Below are 20744 nucleotides of genomic sequence, written 5' to 3' on the forward strand. Positions count from 1 at the left end.
CGCACTTGTTGCATAAATAACTATTATCCCCGTCCCTTATACAATATAAGATTTACCAGAGTAAATTCTTAATAGAAGCCGTAATGAAAGTGTAAACGTAAACATGCTTGCGGCGCCTTGTTTATCTACGTACTTATTTTGGGATAACTCAGTTGTTTACTACCTAATAGTTAACTCATTTATCTCATTCGCTGCTAAGTTAGATAGGCTTGATTGTATTATAAGCATAGTTACATTTCTCACTGTCATTATCTTCTCTATTCACGCAAGTTTTGATGAATTTTTTTATGAAACGATTTAACGTGAACGCTCGTAGCAGTCGTAGCACTACGCCGTAGCCCCGTAGTACTTATCTTCCGTGCGTGCGTAAAACTATATCTGGATGACAGATGCGGTGAAGTCGTGTCTTCATTTCCATACATAATTTAAGTTTCTATTTCTATTGGCGTTTTCTGAAAACTATTGTCACTAGACCAGGAGAGGAGCCTAGCCAAGATGACACTCGTTGATAAAAAACGTCCCTCGAAACTTAAAATAAAAAATAGTCACGTGACTTTTCGTAGAAAAACTCATCCCGATACATTTTTTGTTTTGATTGACATCTTGGCTAGGCTCCCAGGCCCCGTGATGTATAATAAAACTTCAAAAGAAGCGTGACGTCTATGTGTTTTGATTATCATTTGAGAGTCGCCTGTGATCATCCGTAATCTACTTAGTACCGTCCGTAGCATACCTATATACATACTCGTATTCATCGACGATTCGTCTACGAGTAAAAGTTGGCTCAGAGCGCTCACTAATTCTTCTCATTATTGAGGAAAAAAGTAAATTCTTTTGATCGTACGTTCCAATTGGGTTAGTCCGGCAGAATGAACTCCCAAATGGTTTCTGTTAGTTTATCTCCCAGCTTTATTAAACTCTAAACAATTCTAGCCTAACATGGCTTACGAACTTTCGAATTATTCAACCTTCGGTATTTGTAGAAAATATTCGTTCAGTAATTCCCAATACGACTTAATCTCCCTTGCCGATTTTGTTGCCGCAATAAGGCGAAACGTGAAAATACGCAGCTTCATTCAATAAGCAACCCCAATCCTGTCGACACTCGATAAACGTTACAGCCCTAACAAGTGGCGGTTAAGTCAACCATAACATACGTTCGCGCATAGTATACAATGTCAAAGCAGTACTTAGACTTTACAGGCTAGTACGAAGGTAATTCACCCTTTTTTGACCTGCGTTGTAATTGTAATATAACCGTACAGTCGAACGTGAAAGATTTTGGCGTATAATCAAAACAAACCTAAAACATCGAGATACACATGAATATAATATAATATAATATCTTGATGTGTTAGATTTATGCTTTGATCAGTATTTGCACAATGTTCATTCATCAAACATTGCAGTATAAATTGTAGTCTGGGTTAGAGTCTATTTTTCGCTTTCTTAAAGACTATTAGTTGACGAAATATAACTTAAATGGATTCGCCTTTAGTTCGGGATATTGGTGCAATTGGTGTATTGGATCTACGTTGCTAATTCAAATATCTCGTTTTTAGGGTTCCGTACCCAAATGGTCAAAACGGGATCCTATTACTAAGACTCCGCTATCCGTCCGTCTGTCTATCTGTCCGTCTGTCACCAGGCTGTATCTCATGAACCGTGATAGCTAGACAGTTGAAATTTTCACAGATGATTTATTTCTGTTGCCGCTATAACAACAAACACTAAAAACAGAATAAAATAAATATTTAAGTGGGGCTTCCATACAACAAACGTGATTTTTTTGCCATTTTTCTCGCACTTGGCCGGTTTTTGGTATTCAGTTAATAGCCGACGTTCGTATGAAGTTAAACCACTGATTTACAAACACTACATGTACGGTTGACGCCCGTATTGCTCTATGGCATGAGTAAATAAACACAGCATGAATATTTATCGACCAATCACGCCGCTTGTACAATTTGTACTTGATTATACACCAGGGCATCGCCTTTGTTTAGGAGATGGACAACATATGCGGCCGAAACATTTAATTGATATAACAGGAGGCGTATTCTGATTGCAATACCAGGTTATGAATTTGATCTGGATTCGTTATAGACACGAGCATGATCTGTCAGTCTCAAAAGAGACGTTTCTGCTTGAAGATATATAACTTTTGGCTCTGACTGATCAAATCCAGATTATTCCAGATCTAATTCAAAACCTGTTGTTATGATCGTAACGGCCATTAATACAGAAAGGTCTTAGCAGAGTTACGTGTCATACGCATTTGGATCCTTATTCTGAATAAATATTTCGTAATTTGTTTCCCAATATACCTATGGGCTTGTACAAAAATCATTACTTTTATTATAAATGCGAAAGTGTCTATAGGTATGTCTGTTTGTTACCTCTTCATTTTTATTAAATTTGGTGTGGAGATCGTTTTAGTCCCGTGAAAAGTTATTGCATAGTTTAGATGAAAAGGTGGTAGGAATTTACTTTTGTAGTGGGATTCCATATCCTACCTACTAGGTACCTACTTAATCTACGCAGACGAACGAAGACGCGGGCAGAAGCTAGTAACTTAAAATAAAGGGCGAGTCCACACAGTTAATAGTCCGACAACTCATCATGAACATTAGAATAAACATCGCCTTACACTGGGTCACTCAACTGTTAATGAGACTTTTGAACTCTTATTTATATAGTGACAAACTGACAAAGGTTAATTTCGCGACAAGTTCCCTTGGGATTGATCGGACTAACAACAAGCCTGCTTAGTATGTAAACAAGTCATTGTTTCACTGCCAAGGGGAATCTTATAAAGTGCCATGAATGAATAAACAAGCAATTTGTGGTTGTTTGTTTTGCTCGGACACTCCTGTTTGGATTTTTGAGGAGTCAAATATAGGGTAATCGGGACTCTGGTTCAGTAAGAATTCGATCAAGGCCCTTGACAGAAGGCCGTTTGCACAAACTCGGATTACACGCACTTAGGACCAAATGAAGGTATTAAAACGATTTCCAGGTTTCTGGGAATTAATTCTTCGAAATAAATTTAATTTGATTAATTTGATTCCAATATTGGAAGTATATTATTCTCAATATTGGAATTTGCTTATTCAAACATAATTTTGGCGTGTTTGATCAGTAAATGGGGAAAATATATTTTGGGCTAAATCTGTACCTGAATTCATGATCTGGGAAATATATATTTTACTATATTCGTTGTAATGTTTGATCAACCACTGGAAAACCTGGCGTGTGTATTAAAATTCTTTGTAACGAAATCAAATATTTTGACCAAACGGACGCAATCATAATAATAGAGTAAATGGATTGGCAATTCCATCCTGTCTAGACATTTAGGTGCCATGTGAAACCTTACTTTGCCATTTGCAGTGGCACTTTGTACAGCTATTTGTATTTTTATAAGGTCTCACGGCTGTTGCATACATTGCATTATCTTTATATCCGGTTCTATTTAGATGTGGACGTATTAGGTAACGTCTTACCAAGCTTAAATGTTGCGATGTTACCAAGCAGAGTGATGGCAGGCGGACCAAAATGTTAACGGATTGGTGTTCGCTTTCGGATGAAAGAAGCGCCTCTAGCCTCTGTTACTTCTGTTAGCTCGTTGGGTGGACGACTTTCGGAAGATCGCGGGGAACTACTGGATGAGACGAGCCCAGGACCGGTATAAGTGACGACAGTGACGTACGAAGAGAGGCCTATGCTCAGCAGTCGGCGATAGCAGGCTTAAATGATGATAATGATAACTGCATGCACCCGAAAAGGTGGGTCAAAATGGTTACTGAGTACCATAGACGGAACACCATAGACGGTGCAGGCTGGGGTTCAGGCAGACCGATAAGGAGATGGCGGGACGACTTGGACGCATTCTACTCCAAATGGTAGGAAAATGCTGCCACCCTTTTTTACCCGTATTCACCACTCACAAATGATTAACAAATGTCTCACTGAGCACGCATTTCAGAGCTTTGTGTGTTAATAATAATTAGGCTAATTGCCATTTGTTCGGGCCTCGACGAAAGACGCCTGTCCATTTTAATTAGTGACGTACTGCGGAACTCCGAAATGACGCAGTGTTTTCAGGGGTAATAAACATTTTTATTGGGTTATGAAAGACACGGGCCTGCAAGTCAGTATGACGGATATCTACGTGCATTCAAACCGTCAAAAGCCTATGCTCGTAAAATACCCCACCCCTGACCTGACATGAAAGTAATGGCGATAGTAAAGCGATCGTACATTTTGATAACATGTGGATGACATACGATATTATATCTGCCAGGAGACTAAATTGGGTCAATTGAATATAATTTTTTGTTGAATTTTTATTTAGACTTGTGGAAATGGTTATGTATTGACATCTCAAACATATGGTACAGATGAACTGCTTAATTTATTTAGCCATTCAACTTCGTCATGCAGCTCGTTTTCATGTTACACCGAGCGTTTTATTGTTAATTTTGCAAGTAAGTAGGTGTATTTGTTTACCTAGCATGACAAATTTCTTAAATTCGTCTCAATTGTGGTACTATGTTCCAAAAATTAGAAAGTTTTTGTAATCAGTTTTATCATTTTACGTACAAATATTACTATAATGCTACTGCTATAATAGGCGTAATCTCATTGTAATAACATGTTATGAATTTGATCTGGATTTGTTATGGATATAATATGATAATTGATATGTCAATGTCAAAAGTGACGTTTCTGGTTAGATGCATGTTCAAAACGTTCAAAAAAAATTTTTTTTCAAGAGGTATAAAAGAAATTTGCTGAAATGTTTCCACTTGAAGCGAGTGCGTATTACCCGTATGAGCGAACAGACGGCTAATAAGTGAAGTCCTTATTATGCCGTCCCGACGCTCCCTCAACAGTCACGAGACTCAAGAGGCGCTCAGTCAAGCGAATAACCCGATTTCTATACTAAATTCCTATATAGATAACCTATCTTTAATCTTTTAACATAAAAATCTTATAAAATGGTAATCTATTAGAGTATTTTTTAACCTTCGTTTTACTTTAGGTATTAGGTAATTTGACGTATATAAAAGCTCCCTTAGTGCTTATTTGCGGAGAAATAATGATCGTAACATAAAAAAATTACATCGACAGTCAAAGCAATCCCATTTCTAAATTATTAGCCACGATCTAAATAACAATATTCAATACTACTAATTGTGGCTTGTGGTCAATAAATATCTAATATGTGGCCAATAAAACAGTTCTGTAATGAAATAAAATTGATTTAACTAATTAGCGAGCATTTAATTTAGTAAATATGTGCCCTTACAGAATAACATTTTTAACCTTTATTTATAAGTACTTGTATATGAGTGTTTTCTGTAATTTGGCACGTCCAGCCATAACGAAGGATCCTCTGGTCCCTCAGGTCATCCCACCCCAGTCACCTACATGCTCGCTGTACTATAAAAATAATCAACCCGCGCACGCGAGCATCACGTAACTCACGTTCCATCACTCATCCGTTAAGCGAGGTTTAGACTAGCAAGAACTTGCATGCAATTTAAGTTACATTGCCGACTACTAAAGTAAACTGTATTCAAAAGTCTGATTAGATACCGCAATGTAACGTAAATTGCATGCAAGTTCTTGCTAGTCTAAACGTCGCTTTATTGCCTATCGGCCCGATTCTTATAAGATGTCACAGCGATACGATCCGATCTGTTAGTGTCAAAAGTGACATTTATTCAACCAAAAACGTTACTTGACACTGACAGGTCGGTATCGTATCGCTGTGACATCTTAAAAGCATTGTACTAATCGAGCCGTATGTAATCGTTATGGCTTTGATAAGTTATTATTAATTTCGCAAGTTACCAGGATACGAGTCTCAGGCAAGTCGGGCGTAAGTTACTGGATCTGTTTTCAGTTTCAACAATAGTTCTTTTGGTTATTTATTTATTTAAACTTTATTGCACAGTAAAGGTTGTATAAAAGGCGAACATAATGCCAGAAGGCATTCTCTACCAGTTAACCTTTGGGCCAAACAGAGATCAAATAGTAATAGGATGCGGGAAATATTTACAATAGGTATTGAGTACTAACAACATAGTACTAATTATTCTAAACATAGGTACATGTTGATATAATATACTTACTTACGTAGATAAAATACTTACATATACATAATACATATAATATACACACACACACACAATAAATAATATATATATAAACCTGCTTTCAGATTATTATGTGTATTACTCACGAGACTTTTCTTCTGTGCTTGCCGTATCTCAAAAAGGAGGGAGTTCCAGAGACGAATGTATAGTAAAGGAATTACTCATAAAACCGGAGCGATGGAAAGAGACTGACGTTAAGTAGTTTACGGGAGGAACGGAGCTCACGACCTGTCTGTGCAATAACAAATTGGAATTTTGACCGCAGGTACTCCGGTATTGCTTCCGGTTATTAATGCTGGCTAAACTTCATCCCCTTGTGAAGATATTAAATACCTGATGAGAACTACTATTAGTACTAAAGTAATTATTTGCGATAGGTCTCCTTAAACGTACCAAGATTTTTAAAAGTAACAAAATTATATCACTGAAAACCAGTTTTACTTACATTACAAAGTGTAAAAGTAGTTTTTCTCAAATATGAAAAGTGAAAATATAAAACATAGACTCGATATTTATTGAAACCTGTCACGTAGTATTCGTACAATCATTCTGTTGGTAATTGGAGGATTCCGGAGTCTTAATTGGATTTAAGCCCCCAATATTCCCATATTGATTCGAGTTGATCACATGTACACGGCGACCCGACTTTCAGACGATTTTCTTTTGCGAACGCAAATATATCCGCGAAAGGGCAACTATGAACATCGGAATTGCCTACGTGATATCCATAAATTTCTCTTTGATCGCGGACAAATCATATTCTCGTCGGGGCTTAACGAAGTATATTCAGCTAACTCGGTAGTGATTCATTTATTATTGAAAAAGATCTATTTGAGTTCTGGATATGGCCGATTCCACATACCAATTCTACTGTACTAGACTAAAAGACAAATTTGGCTGTAAATTTTATTAGTGTCATTTTGGACTTATGCAGCAGAATTTTACGTTTACATTTTGCAGTTAAAGGTTTAAGTTTTCATAGATATTACTCGTAGAGGATCTGCACAGTCCAATATTCTTTCTAAATCAATGATGACATTTTATGCTGAGTTACGATCATACATTTATTTGATGATCGTAACTCAATAGCTGATTCTACCTATGTACAACCAGCTACCTATGTACAATCAGCTATTTCATCAAACGGATCAAGTGAAGTGACTGAAAAGGCAACCTAATGCTTAAATTACATCCCTAAAAGGTTATATTTCTGAATCGATTATAGCGCCGCTATGCTATCAGCTAGTGATTTATTCACTCGGTGTTTACTCAGTCGCATCGATATCTCGTCTTTGTGACGCTAACGCGTTTCCAGGCTAATCTCATCACTTACAGATTAGTTGCTTCAGGCAAACCAGTGCAAAAGCGTCCTAGGTCTAGGTAAAATTATGCTGGTTTGCTAAGAGGATGTGAGTTTGGGAAGTGTTTGGAATAACGAATAACCAGAAAGTGCCCCTTGACGCGCGAATATCGAGTGAAAAATAGCTTCCAAGCAACGTCGCGGTTAAATCGGCGCGTTTTTACCCTGAATTAATTTGCTTGCTAAGTGCTCGGGAGAAATTGTGTCAGGAGCTCCAGCCCGTCATTGCCGAGCCTCCCAATATTTGTATTTTAGAGTGCTTTGGTAATTTATTGGCGAAATATGAGGGGAAAAAGTGTGCCAAGTGAATTCAGATTCGTTGAATGAGCTTTTATTTATGTTGTCATCATCAGGCGTCTTTATCTCGGAACAAACAAATCTCTTTTCGAACTTTTATTGCTGTCAGAGATCCGAGAACGTTTCAACGTTGCGTACAAAGCTGTGATAAAACGCTTAGAATGGAGGATTTTATCAGTTCAATAACGATTTATTAGTATTTACTTTGAATCGTAACTTGTTAGTACGCTGGCATAACATCACAGAGTAAGTGCCACTTGTTGCAGCTGTCATCGGTTCCAAATGGTGTAGTTACGTTCTATGCTCTTAACACGAAATAGCTTTCATTTCATTTACTGACATGAATTATGTCAAGTTTTATTCCCCGACCCAAAATATCCCTCTTTATGTTTTTATTCAGTTTGGATCACTTCGAAGACTATTTTGTTAAAAGAGCTAGTTTTCCTTAAATAAATTTATAAGACATTTCACAATGCCTGAAAACTCGCCTCTTTAACCAATGTGTCCTGCCCACCATGACCAAAGGTGCCGAGACATGGACGCTCACTAAGGAAGCTGGGCATAAAATCCGAGTGGCACAGCTCTCGAGCAGCTGGCGTCATGCTCGGCATCAAACTTCAAGACCGAGTTAGGAATGTCGAGATCCGACGCCGCACCAAGGTGCAAGACGTCGGATACGCCATTACCAAACTTAAATGGAGCTGGGCGAGACATGTCGCCAGGCAGAGTGATGGCAGGTGGGCCAAAATGTTAACGGAATGGTAGCCGCTTTCAGACGAAAGGAGCCTGGCGTCCGTTGGCTCGTTAGGTGGACGACATTCGGAAGACTGCGGGTCACTTCTGGATGAGATTCACTCAGGACCGGGATAAGTGGCGTACTCGAAGAGAGGCCTATGCTCAGCAGTGAGCGATAAAAGGCTGATATGATGATGATGATGATGATGATGAGATTTAAATGAGGGACAAAACGCCAGGATGCGTGCTGTGTAACTTGAATGAAGGTTTTTTTTAGCTTTAACTTGTTTTTTCTTGTTAACAGAATGGAGTAGCGGTGCCAACGGGGAGTACCGGGTGCGGAGACAACTATCAGTGTCGTCGGACTCGAAACTATTGGATGAGGGGGCGCGGGAGGACGCGCGGGTAGTCATGAGGCCGAAACGGCCCCCTAGACCCAAGTCCGAAGCGTTCCTCGCGCACGACCACTCCAACCGACGCACGAAGCGGTTTAGTGCCTTTGGGGTTAGTATATACAATCTGTTACTACCGTTGTTCCTGTTACGTTATTCAAAACAAAAGTTATCGAGTTGACGAATAGTGCGCGGGGTAGTCGTGTGGCTCATACGGCCTCCTAGACCTAAGTCCGAGGCGTTCCTCGAGCATGGTCACTTCAACCGACGTACCAAGTTTAGTGCCTTTAGGGTCAGTATATATTGTATACCTACCGTTTTTCACTTGATGAGGCTTCATGAAGTTAGCGTGGGAAGAAGCGCAACTAATCATGAGACCGAAGCGGCCTCCCAACATTTCTGAAGGAGTTTTCGCGCACGAAAGATTTTACAAAGACCTTGCACTAATTTTCAAATCTTGTTCTGATGGTTGGCTGTTTCTCAGAAACCGCACATTAGTGTTTTATTTGTTTATTACACAAAAGCAAATCTACTTATAGGTAACCACTTTTTAGAAGTTTGATTTTAACCTAAGAAGGTTTCACTTAGTTGACGTTAGGTACTTTAAAAGGAACCGAAATCAATCGAATCTTTCTCGATAACTTCGAGGTTTTCGTGCTTGATCGTTTTTTGAAAACTAAAGCAAAGACATCTAGGTAAAATAGTTAAAAAAGGATATACGACGGAAATAAGAAATATGTTATAAATCACCTTTAGGCTTCGTTTCTACCATAAATGTCTGAAGATGCGTAGTGAGGGATGTGTTTGTTAAGAATAATAGAATCACTTCATTTACCTATCCTCGCTCAGCGCAGCTCTAGTCGACAATTTTCTATTGGTTCTTAATAAACAAATCCTCGCTACGCATCCTCGCACATCTCTGGTGGTAACGCAGCCTTAAGTATGGATTTCACGGACACGTGTATCGATCAGCTGAAACTATATAGCGTTCTCTAAGAAAATAACAGGAAAACTTATATTTATCGTTCTGATAGTTTTATCCGGTGAAATATATCGCACCCACTCTTAGCCAGTTATCCGTGAGTGCGGTCGTTTGTAATGAAAGTCCCGTATTACAGAATAGTGATAGATGGAGCCTTGGTCTCCCCCATATTAAAGACGAGTAAATTGTAGACTATCTAAAGTTGCCACAGTCCCCTGGTCCGTATTGACAGCGAGGGACCGGTTTTTGTCCTTTTAAGTTACTATGAATGTTTGTTTACGTAGGTACTAAAGTGCATGTCGCACTTCTGAAGTGGCAAGCGTGGTTAGACTAGGATTCCGCTGACCATCAGGGCCCTGTTTCACCACGCTGACAATTGTCAATTACATTAATAATTAACAATACAATGCTGGTCTAACAAGTAAACATTGACGCTGTGTGCCGTCGTTACTTACCGACCGAAGAAATATGCGCCAAGCGTACGCACGTACTTTTTTGTGGCGATACCTGAATCAAGAACGATGAGCAAGGAATTTTTTATTAAAATTGACAGTCTTTATAATTGTCTTGTGTATGCCTATACAAATAGGCTGGGAGCATGGTGACGTTGATCGATTGCGAAGTTCGGTCCAATTTGCACTAAATGCGGATTGTCGCTACAATCTTGTACAATTCCCGCGTAAACGATAGCACGTGGTAAACTAGTGTGGGTGTAAGCTGCCTTGAAGGAATTGTGGTTATCGTATACTACAGCCGTATGGATATGTGCAGTCGTACATAATCATATAGTACGGTAGCTACTAATCATTGTTTTTGACAGCTGCGTTTCATTCATATGTAAAAACACAGTCATTTTATAAACTGAACTAAATTTGATAATCTTACTTTTAGTTATAATATACATATAATTATTAAAGAAATGAATTTGTCCGTTATTTTTGTTTCACTAAATATTACCAGCTTGCATGGATATGGATACTGTATTTATTATGTACAGGAATAAAATGAGATATTAAAAAGGGTACATGAAGTACATCTATCTTCTACATCATGTTTATTTTTGAATATATTTCTTTCATTAGAGCAGAAACATAAATTTCGACATACTGTTACCGCCATATTATAAAGTCTCAAACAAGCTAAAACACTTACGAGAAGCAATTACCATACCAACAAATACGAGACGGTACTTTCCAAAGTGCATCCACATACCCATTAGGCAATTCAAATATTTAGACAGTCGGTACCAAGAAAGCGAAACAGTGTTGGGAACCGTTTCCGTAATCCAAACCGAGAAACAAACAGACTATATGACTTAACTTCACTGTCTTATAAAACTTGGAGACCCGAAACAGATTTTAGGTGAAATCTTCCTTCAATTATCATAATCCAGTGAACAAAAACGTCAAAGAGGCATAAAAAAAAGTGTCAGCTACGTGACGCTCTTTTTTTAACACTTCTGATAAAGCTAAGAAGCCTATATTTGTCATATTAACGTTTGATAACTTAGCTTGATACTATTTTCTGATTCGTAGCTGCCATACTCGTCACGTCCCCAACAAAGTAGGTTTTTTTGTGGAATCACCCACCAAACTAATTCAAATGAGCCATAGTTTGTCCTCTATGTTGGACGGGACGGGATGGCATACCAGTCGGTTTCATAAAAATTAATAGTGTTCAATTATGCCAAGCAGCCAATAATAATGTAGTAGGGTATGTTGCCAAGCAGGTTGCCCAACTGAGCTATAAGAAAACTCCAGAGATACGCTAAGAAGGTTTAAGAAACAAACCATTACCATTTGACTTGAGAAACAAACTTTGGAAGATGATATTTTTTGTTTATCATCGCTGGGCTTTATTTAAGCTGTTTTCGGTTCTTTTCGCAAGATTTTTTTTCACTGGATATACTTACTTTTATTTTGTTGCGCAAAATAATGATTTTCTTTACCCAGCAGTTACCGCTTGTCATCAAAAATAGACACCTCCTGTTTTTAGATTTTTTATATAAACTTTACGCTGTTTCGGGTTAAGAGGCGGAAATAACGTATTTCCTAAAAGGTTGCTGTTTTCATTTTAGATAGATAGATAGATAGCGTTTATTCGTGGCAAAAAAGAGGAAAACACGTACATAGGAAACACAACATAAATAATATAAGCCACGATTTGATTTGATTTTGATTTCAATTTAGCTCCTCGCGAAAAAGTGGCCATCCTTAAATATGTATCCATTACTATATAGTCACGTGACTTTTCTGACGTGACTGAGATACATTTTTTTTTCTTTTTGTTTGGCGTTTGTCGATGTACGATTGTCACCTTGGCTAGGCCCCGTAAAGTATAGTGACAAAAAACTAAAACTTTTTCTGTGGAATACCCCCGCCAAACAAAAAGAAAAAAATGTATCTGGCTGACAGAAATTCTACGCAAAGTCACGTGACTATATCCATGCCTTATTGGAGTTTCGATTGGCGTTTTCTATCAACGATTGGCTAGGCCCCCAGTAGCCTTAACTCGCGGGCGAGATACTGTCGCGGCTCTCCTATACTATGCCTACTGTACTTCCATGTTGTTCAATTCAAGCAGCCGTAGGATGTTTATTAATCAAATAATTCGCTTAGAAATTGCCAGTTGTAGATGCCTAAAAAGCAAATTAATGCTCAAATCTATTTAACAGCTAAAAAAACAGAATTTATTTAAAAAAAACTGCATTCTACTCATAGGAGTATCTAACATAGGCCAGCAAGTGGTTTTGCTTATCGGACTTTCGAAGCTTCCCTTTTAGGCAAAGAGTTTTATAACCACTCCAACCTAAGGAAGGCTCGCAAAGACTCGATGGTAAGATTGGACCATTAGGCTCTTAACTAGTATAAAGTGGGCCATATAATGAACAAAGGTCTGATCCACGTACCACTTAATATGTGTTAAGTGGTTAGCGCTCCCTACTTAGGATTACTTGTGTGGTTCACCCTTAATTCTCATTAAATAAAGAATGGTTCCATTACGGTAAAACTAGGATGGATTTATATTGTTTACTGGAAATATGCTTCAGAAATCCAATCAGAGTAACTCAAAGAGGTTATGCATTAAATAGTTAAAATTACCTACATTCGAAGCGTAGGTTTAACGATACATTAAATACTGAATATTGGCAAAGTTCATTCATGTCGGTGACCACTGTGATACTGATCAATAATCAAAGTTTTTGCACACGAATGACACGAATTGAAACGAACGACCTGTGTGATTGTCCTGCCATGACCTCATTAAATATAGATTGATTCATAATTAAATAGCTCTGAACTATCATTTTCATATAAAAACATGTGTTACATGCCATTGATACAATATTGGTGGATTGGCCTTGACCTTGATATAACATTAAAAGTTATGAGAATTATAGGCTCTAACAATACCTACGGCTAGCACACACCGAGTTTCACACAATTTCATTTCTCCAAATGTTGGTGTTCGAAGTTTTCTCGTGATACAAAATTATTTTTCTCATACCTTTGTTTTTGTTTTTTTATTGTTATAACTACAGATGTGTAAGTTGCGGAAAGTTTAAAAAAGTTTGAATATTTCTCGGAAATGTCAAGAAAATTTGAAGGGAAATAAAAGAAACTTTTATTATGGAAATGGAAATTTAGAGCCCCATACAAAAATGAGAGAAGTTTCCGATTTTTTTTTTCATGTAGAAATTTGGCGATTTTTGAAGCTTTCCGACGGCACACCATTAGTTATAACACTAACATTAGTATTTATCTAATTTACAGGATGGCCTTTTTAAAACCCATGATCAATAATATTAAAATGGCTTCAAAAATCGATAAAAAAATTAAATAAACCTCTACCCATAATAGCTAACAGTATCCATCACATTGTGTAAATGTTATTTGTTTGACATACTTCTGATAACTCATTACAGATAATTAAATTAAAAAAGTGGCAACACTAGCTGGCGTCCTCGGGGCGTCATAAATTATCGGCTTTCCAGACTTGCTTGATAAATGGTTATTTTTGTTTTCGTCGGCCCCGGCGGGGAGACTCCGTTCGGGAAATTTGAAGCCAATTTGAACTTACAAATTGTGTCAATTTAATCTCATTTTGTTATCATACTCCCATATAGCTTGCAATTAAACAGTGGTACCTACTAGCGAGATGCGCTGCAAAGTAATAGCTAACATGTCAATAATCGAATTTAGACTATCGTGATCATACTAACTAAGCTAATTTTGCGGTTTCACTCACGCATCTTAGTCACTCGCGCGACATGTTTCGGAGAGCCTAGGTCTCCATTTTCACTAACAGTGCCTGAATGAGTAGCGGTCACGAGGGGCGGGCGTCACGTACTGCAGCGCGCCGCCGGTTGAGGGAGGTCTTGCGCTACGTGCGTGAAACCGCAAAATTAGCTTAAAAGTTAACATATCCATATTGAAGCAATAGCTATAGTTAGTTAAGGAAATGTTGTCATTAGAAGAAGGCGCGAAATTCAAATTTTCCATGGGACGATAACCCTTCGCGCCTACATTTTTTAAATTTGCCGCCTTTTTCTACTGACAAGATTTGCTTGACCAACTATATTTTTTTATGTTTGAATTATTTTTTATGTTTGTAATCTGTTTCACGTCGTAAATTAATGTCGTTTACACTCAATTGACATTATTGACAATCGCCAAACGAATATAAAAAGTGTATCGACATGACAGATGCTACGAAAATATACGTGATTATTTCTATATATTATTTAAGTTTGGATTGGCGTTTTCTATCAACGATTGGCATCCTGGCTTGTACCCCAGATGCTTATGTATTTTATACAAAATACGCAATTCAAAACGTGTAAATTGTATTGTTATCTATTATCGACGAATTAGGTAGATGATAATGCCAAAAAACAGTTTGGCAACCAGCAGATGCCTCATAAATTGCCGGCTTTTCGGGCTCCTGTGATAAACGTGTATTTTTTGCCGGCAGGGTGACTCTCCGTTCGGCAAATCCGAAGCCTACATAAAGCTGGAGCAGCTGGGGGAGGGATCCTACGCCACGGTTTATAAAGGGTATAGCAAGTATGTATTACATTTTATTCACTTTTAATATAATGTGCTGAACAAAATGCATAGAAAGGCGGATCTGGCTCAGCAAAAAACAAATGCTCAATTTTTAAACTCGTTGGTCTAAGATCTAAGATTCGGACCACAATCTGTTATTATATGATTCAAGACATGTATGTATAAGATATAACATGCATTTATAGGTAAATGATTGGACACTGAATACGATGCGACCACTTCTTTAAAACTATCCTGGAGGGGCGGATAGGACGCAAGCGGTGTAGAGGAATACCCAGACGCAGCTTTTTAGAGCTAGTGAAAGAAAAAGTAGCGGTCGTGTCGTATCAAAAAATCAAAGAGCTGGCGCAAGATAGGGAAAGCTGGAAGATACTCCACTGACAAGAGTAAACAACTTTTAAGTTACTGATGATAGGTAAATGTTAAATTGCACATAACCCATGCTTATAGAGCAATTACTTTTTCACATCACCTATTCGAAAAGGGAACTTTTCTTCCCTGCTAGGAGGGATCAAAGTGGCACTTTTCTGTTAAAGGACATTTTGTTGCCAGTATGAAATATTGACACAAAGACATATGAAATTAGTATGCATATAATCGATTACAATTTCTTTATAATCGATTACGTGCATACAATTTTTCTAACTTAAATAATATTTTTTTTTAATTGTAAACAATAAATGTAATTAGCGTATTTCAAATTAATTAATAGCATATTTAAATTAAGTAACGTGCAGAATGTGGAATGAGTTGCCTCCTGAGGTATTTCCTTTGTGCTACGACATGGGATTCTTCAAGAAGCGGGTATTTAGGGTTCTCAAGGGTCGGCAATGCTTAAGTGGCTCCTGTGATGTTGCTTACGTCCATGGGCGACGATGACTGCTTCCCATCAGGCGGCTCGTCTGCTCGTTTGCTGAATATCACATTAAAAAAAAAGTAAATTAATTAATTAGCGTAATATTTACAAAGAAACGTAAAAAAACATTAGTTTAATAATTTAATTTTTATTTTGACATTTTAGGTCTCCTTAAACGCAGCCATACTTGTTTATGCAATTTAAAAAGTTTATATTTAAAAAGTTATGTACAAATATTTCACAAAGCATAATTATGCGGTTCTGTATTGTGTATAAATTTGTAAATACTTAAATCAATAACTTTAGAATAATAAATATAAGTGATATCAGTCTTCATAGTGTTCTTCCGAAGATTTGGTTCAAAGGGCTGGGGTACGAGCTTACATTGTTACCAGAAAAATCTACAAAAATAATGTACTTGATTTTCATTGTATCATTTTAGGTGTTTGCTGCTGTCTTTGAAAAGATATTAGGTACATAATTATGAGCTGTACTTTTTTTGGTACTTTTAATTTGTCAGTACAGTCACGTCTGAGAATATCGATACGGACAAAGTGCCAGAAGTATGTACCTATACTAAGGTCGTGTATACATAATTTTGGCACTTTGTCCGTATCGATCTTAGCTTAAAATAATAATGTTTTGAAACCTAATATATGTATGTAATTTCCTCATAGGTGATGTGAAAAGCAGTATGTGTCACATGGTAGCAAAATTATTTTCACCTTGGGCGTTAACACTCGAATCCCTCACTACGCTCAGGATTCTATGTTAGAATCCCTCGCTACGCTCAGGATTCTATTATAGAATCCTTCGCTTCGTTTAGGATTCAATTGTACGCCCTCGCCGCAAATATGTCATTTTGCTCCCTTGTGACACAATCTACTATTACTGATTTAAACTAACACGATTTTCACTCATAATTTAAAAATAATACGGGACTTAATCGCGTACAAACTTACGTTTATTTATGGCCTGACGTTTCGAACGTGACGTTACGTTCGTGGTCACAGGCAGACTCAGACAGACAGAGAGAGAGGCAGGCAGGCAGAGGTGGTAAGTTTGTACGCGATTAAGTCCCGTATTAGTTTTAAATTAATAATAACAATTGTTTATGCATGAATGACGCACGCGTTTGCATGCAGCACTGAACTTGTGGACAGTACTTGTGACGTCCGCCGTATTGTAATCTGGCAACAATGTAACCATTCAATCAAATTCAATGTTACCGGCCGTTATGGTAGCTTGATGGCATTCCTCTATTGATTGTAATCATTATCATACGCCTTTTGTTACATATTCAAAGGCTTGCTTGCAGCTTGCCATAGATAATGACTGATGGCGTTATTTATTAACGCGCTACAAACCACAATTAGATAATAATCGTTTGACTGAATATGTTATTTAAAAAAAATATCTCCGTTTGGCATATATGCATATATTATTATATTCGTTCGCGACCCACCACGGAATCGCGACGCATAGTTTGGAAAATGCGTCGTGGTCAGGTTTCCAAAATTGTATAACATAGCGCGCACATATACATTATCAAAGAGGATATAATAAAATAGAGCGGTACTGTCATAGTAAATTTTGTAACCACTGTAAATTCACTGCCATCTATCGACATACTTTCAAACTAAAAATAAAGATTTATAAAAATACGTTAAAATTTATTTAAATATGGAAAAATGATTTTTTTATTTGCATTTTTTGTTTTTATATGATTTTGACCCATGTTCTTTTACTGATATGCGTTAAAATTATAAATAACAAACGAAACCGTCAACGCCCTCTATACGAGAGTAGGCCAAAGCTAGTGGTGCCATCTGATCGAGAATCAAATTTTCGTGATTTTCGAGGCACGTTTTTTCCTTAGACTGTATCCATCTATTACGGAGTTATATCTATCTTTGACATTATACATATATAATTTTTATGCGCATCACTTTCTATTCGATTTAATTATAAAAGACCATACAAATTTCGATTAATTCAGTACATAATCTACGTAAATGTTACTAAACTCCGTAGAACGTCAAGCATCCCCTCTGAAGCTAGAACTCATCAACTAAGCCCGACTAATTAAGCTATCTGCCGCCACGTACATAATACCATCCTGATCACAAGTGACATTTTAGCTCAATAAAGGTTAGCCTCTTTTCTGGTGATGGCATAGAATACGTGTGAGAGAGTCTAGTTATCTATGCTTAAACTTAAGCATATGCTCGGTGTTTTTTTGAACTCCGTTAACTTGTTAATTTCGGGGTATGGCTAAGTATATTTAAGGAAACTGAATGGCATAGTTTTTTTTTCGAAATAAATAATGAATAGTCAAACCAAGAAAAGTCTGCGGAGATTTTGACAGCACACGCATTGCAGGTGTTATTTTAAACGTCAAACTTCTATGAAATTATGACGTATAAATAAACACTGGCACTGCGTGTGCTCTCAAGAACTGCACACTTTTCTTGGTTGAACTCTAAAGTTGTTGGAACACGTACATTATATTTAAATCCACCAAACAATTGAAAACTATGGCATATCAATGAGATTTCGAATATAGATTGTCCGAGATAGTACTTTTGCGTTTAGTAGAAAATGTATAAACTCATACTAAACACTAATCAATATGTAAACAGGCCCTAAGGCAAGAATACACGCTCGTAGGGGCTTTATCAGATAAAAATAAATCATTAATTATCTCCAAAATGGAGTTAATTAGAATACCGGTTTCTTTGACAAAGTTACTTAATTTAAGCTCAGGAATGCACCTTTGAAATTAACGGACTTTAAAAAAAACATCGAGTACATGAACGATTCGCTATAAGTATAAAACTCCCGTGAGACTCAAACATATTAGATTATTTTAAAGCGGTTTTTTTTTTTGAGTGACCCGGTTTAAAATAATCTAATATGATTCGCTATAAGCATTGCTTGCACTTCTCATCTTCTTACAAGTGTCCTCAGCCTGTTTAGGTATAAGGCTGACATACAGTAATCAGGATTAAAACCGTTAAACTCCATGCAATGTCAAGCAATCATCCCCGGCACTGTAGGCTCGCGTGCCTCAAACTAAGCTCGTACTAATTAGGGTGTCTGCATGTCGCGCTCTTGTATGATGCCATCCTGATTGATAACGACTTAAGAGCAGGCTAGGCCGTTTTGAATATGGTCTGGAAATTGTGCCTCACTCACAGAGAGTTTAGCACAGCAGCTTTGACATGACAATGAGCACTATTGAGAGTTTTGTAAATAATTACTATCCGTAGCTTTCCCGTAGTCAGGTTAAAGGAATGCTCTGAAGAATTGTTTGACATGATGCCAACGGCCGCTTTCTATCACCGCACCGCTCGCCGTCGGCAGGGTGTTCATCCTCACACCCTAGAACCTAAATATGGTCGCGTACTGTGACGGGTGTAACGTGTAATGTAATCCATCGTGTAATGTAACGAAATTCTGCGTGTGGACGGCACTACGAGCATTACATGTAACACTCCATCGGCTGTCAGTTTTTAGCGCGATCAAAGGCGTTGGCAGAGCCGTCCATACGGTGACGGTATTACACGTAATCTTACATTACACGTTACACCAGTCTGGAGCCGGCTTTGTATTGGTAATGTAAGAAGCTCGTCTGACGTCACAGGCGTATGTAAAATGAAACGTGTTGCGGGAGGAGTTGAATATAAATGTATGTTTTATGTGCGAAGTTAAGTGATTAAGGGAGGGGCATCCGAAAAGCGAGATGGATGGGATAGAGGAAAGAAAGAAACGTTTTATTATGATACCTATATCCATCTAAGTAATATATATGTGGTGTTGTATATGTGTGTAAATGATACGTGCATAGCATATTTATTATTTTAGATTAATATTAGGATTTTATTATTTTAGATTAATTTTTGTTTTGAGAGCTTTATTTTTTAACAATCTGGAACAAAAACTCAGGCTAAAATTAAATACTGAATTAGTACAATCTTGGAGTAAAGTCACTGCTTGGTTTGACACAAAACATTATTGACACTGTATGGCGAAAAGCCATGATAATTTTCCGAAAAATGATATATTTGATGTGTGAATAGAGGGAATACAATAGCTGTTAATTACTTGTAATACCTGTAAGTACTCGTAATACTTGTATTAAATAGCTATAAATACATAAGTATATTTATAAATTTCTGAATAGAGTACGTCAATACAGCAATCAACGCAGCGACCTAAAGAACGCAAAGTTTCTCTACACTACATCTTAAATGCTTACGTATTCATCCAAAGTTTGGGACGTGACGTCAATGAAATCCGATTCCCATCCTCTATTTATCCAGAGACAACCCCTTTCCATTACACAACTGGTATTCAGCATCTATTTTTAGACGCCCAAAAGGTCAACATTTATCAATCGTGTCTCTCCGCCGAGCATTTTTGAACTTTGCAAACACACGAACTTAATCACTCATCCAAACTAAAGATCGGCCGAATATAGAATTTGCCGAAAACGAATGTTCGGCCTAATGTTCGGTTTAGATCTTACCGAACCAAATATTCGGCCGAATTATTCAGTTCGTCTGTATCTTTCTAATAAACCATGATGAATCGCTTCCTAGGCAATTCATTTGAATCAGTTTTCTACACTCTCCAAATAAGTTATCAAAACATGTTTTAATGACAACGAGAAAACGTCACCTGATTGAAGAGATTACTTGGAAAGTTCTGGAGGAGCTCACATTTCACAGTATTGCAACAAGACAATTATAATAAAAAATATTCGGCATTTTAATCGAAAAATTCGGCTGAATACGACCATTAGAAAACTTGCCGAATGCCGAATAATTACCGAATATTCGGCCCATCACTAATCCAAACTATTCTCAAAGTGATTTAACCCC

The 20744-nt window shown here is 37.4% G+C and overlaps 1 protein-coding gene and 1 long non-coding RNA gene across 5 annotated transcripts in view; both read left to right on the top strand.

Annotated features, from left to right (window-relative positions):
* LOC134745668 (uncharacterized) overlaps positions 1–20744 on the top strand; it is a 447357-nt gene that overhangs the window by 320962 nt on the left and 105651 nt on the right. The window lies entirely within an intron of this gene.
* Positions 1–20744, top strand: part of LOC134745620 (cyclin-dependent kinase 14) — a 107180-nt gene that overhangs the window by 68965 nt on the left and 17471 nt on the right. For all 4 annotated transcript variants that reach the window (XM_063679723.1, XM_063679726.1, XM_063679727.1 and 1 more), the window contains exons 4-5: positions 8864–9063; positions 14908–14999. In XM_063679723.1, the coding sequence (XP_063535793.1) occupies positions 8864–9063; positions 14908–14999 (292 nt within the window). The remainder of the gene's footprint in view (positions 1–8863; positions 9064–14907; positions 15000–20744) is intronic.

The sequence above is a fragment of the Cydia strobilella genome, chromosome 11, assembly GCF_947568885.1.
Source record: "Cydia strobilella chromosome 11, ilCydStro3.1, whole genome shotgun sequence".
Lineage (NCBI taxonomy): Eukaryota > Metazoa > Arthropoda > Insecta > Lepidoptera > Tortricidae > Cydia > Cydia strobilella.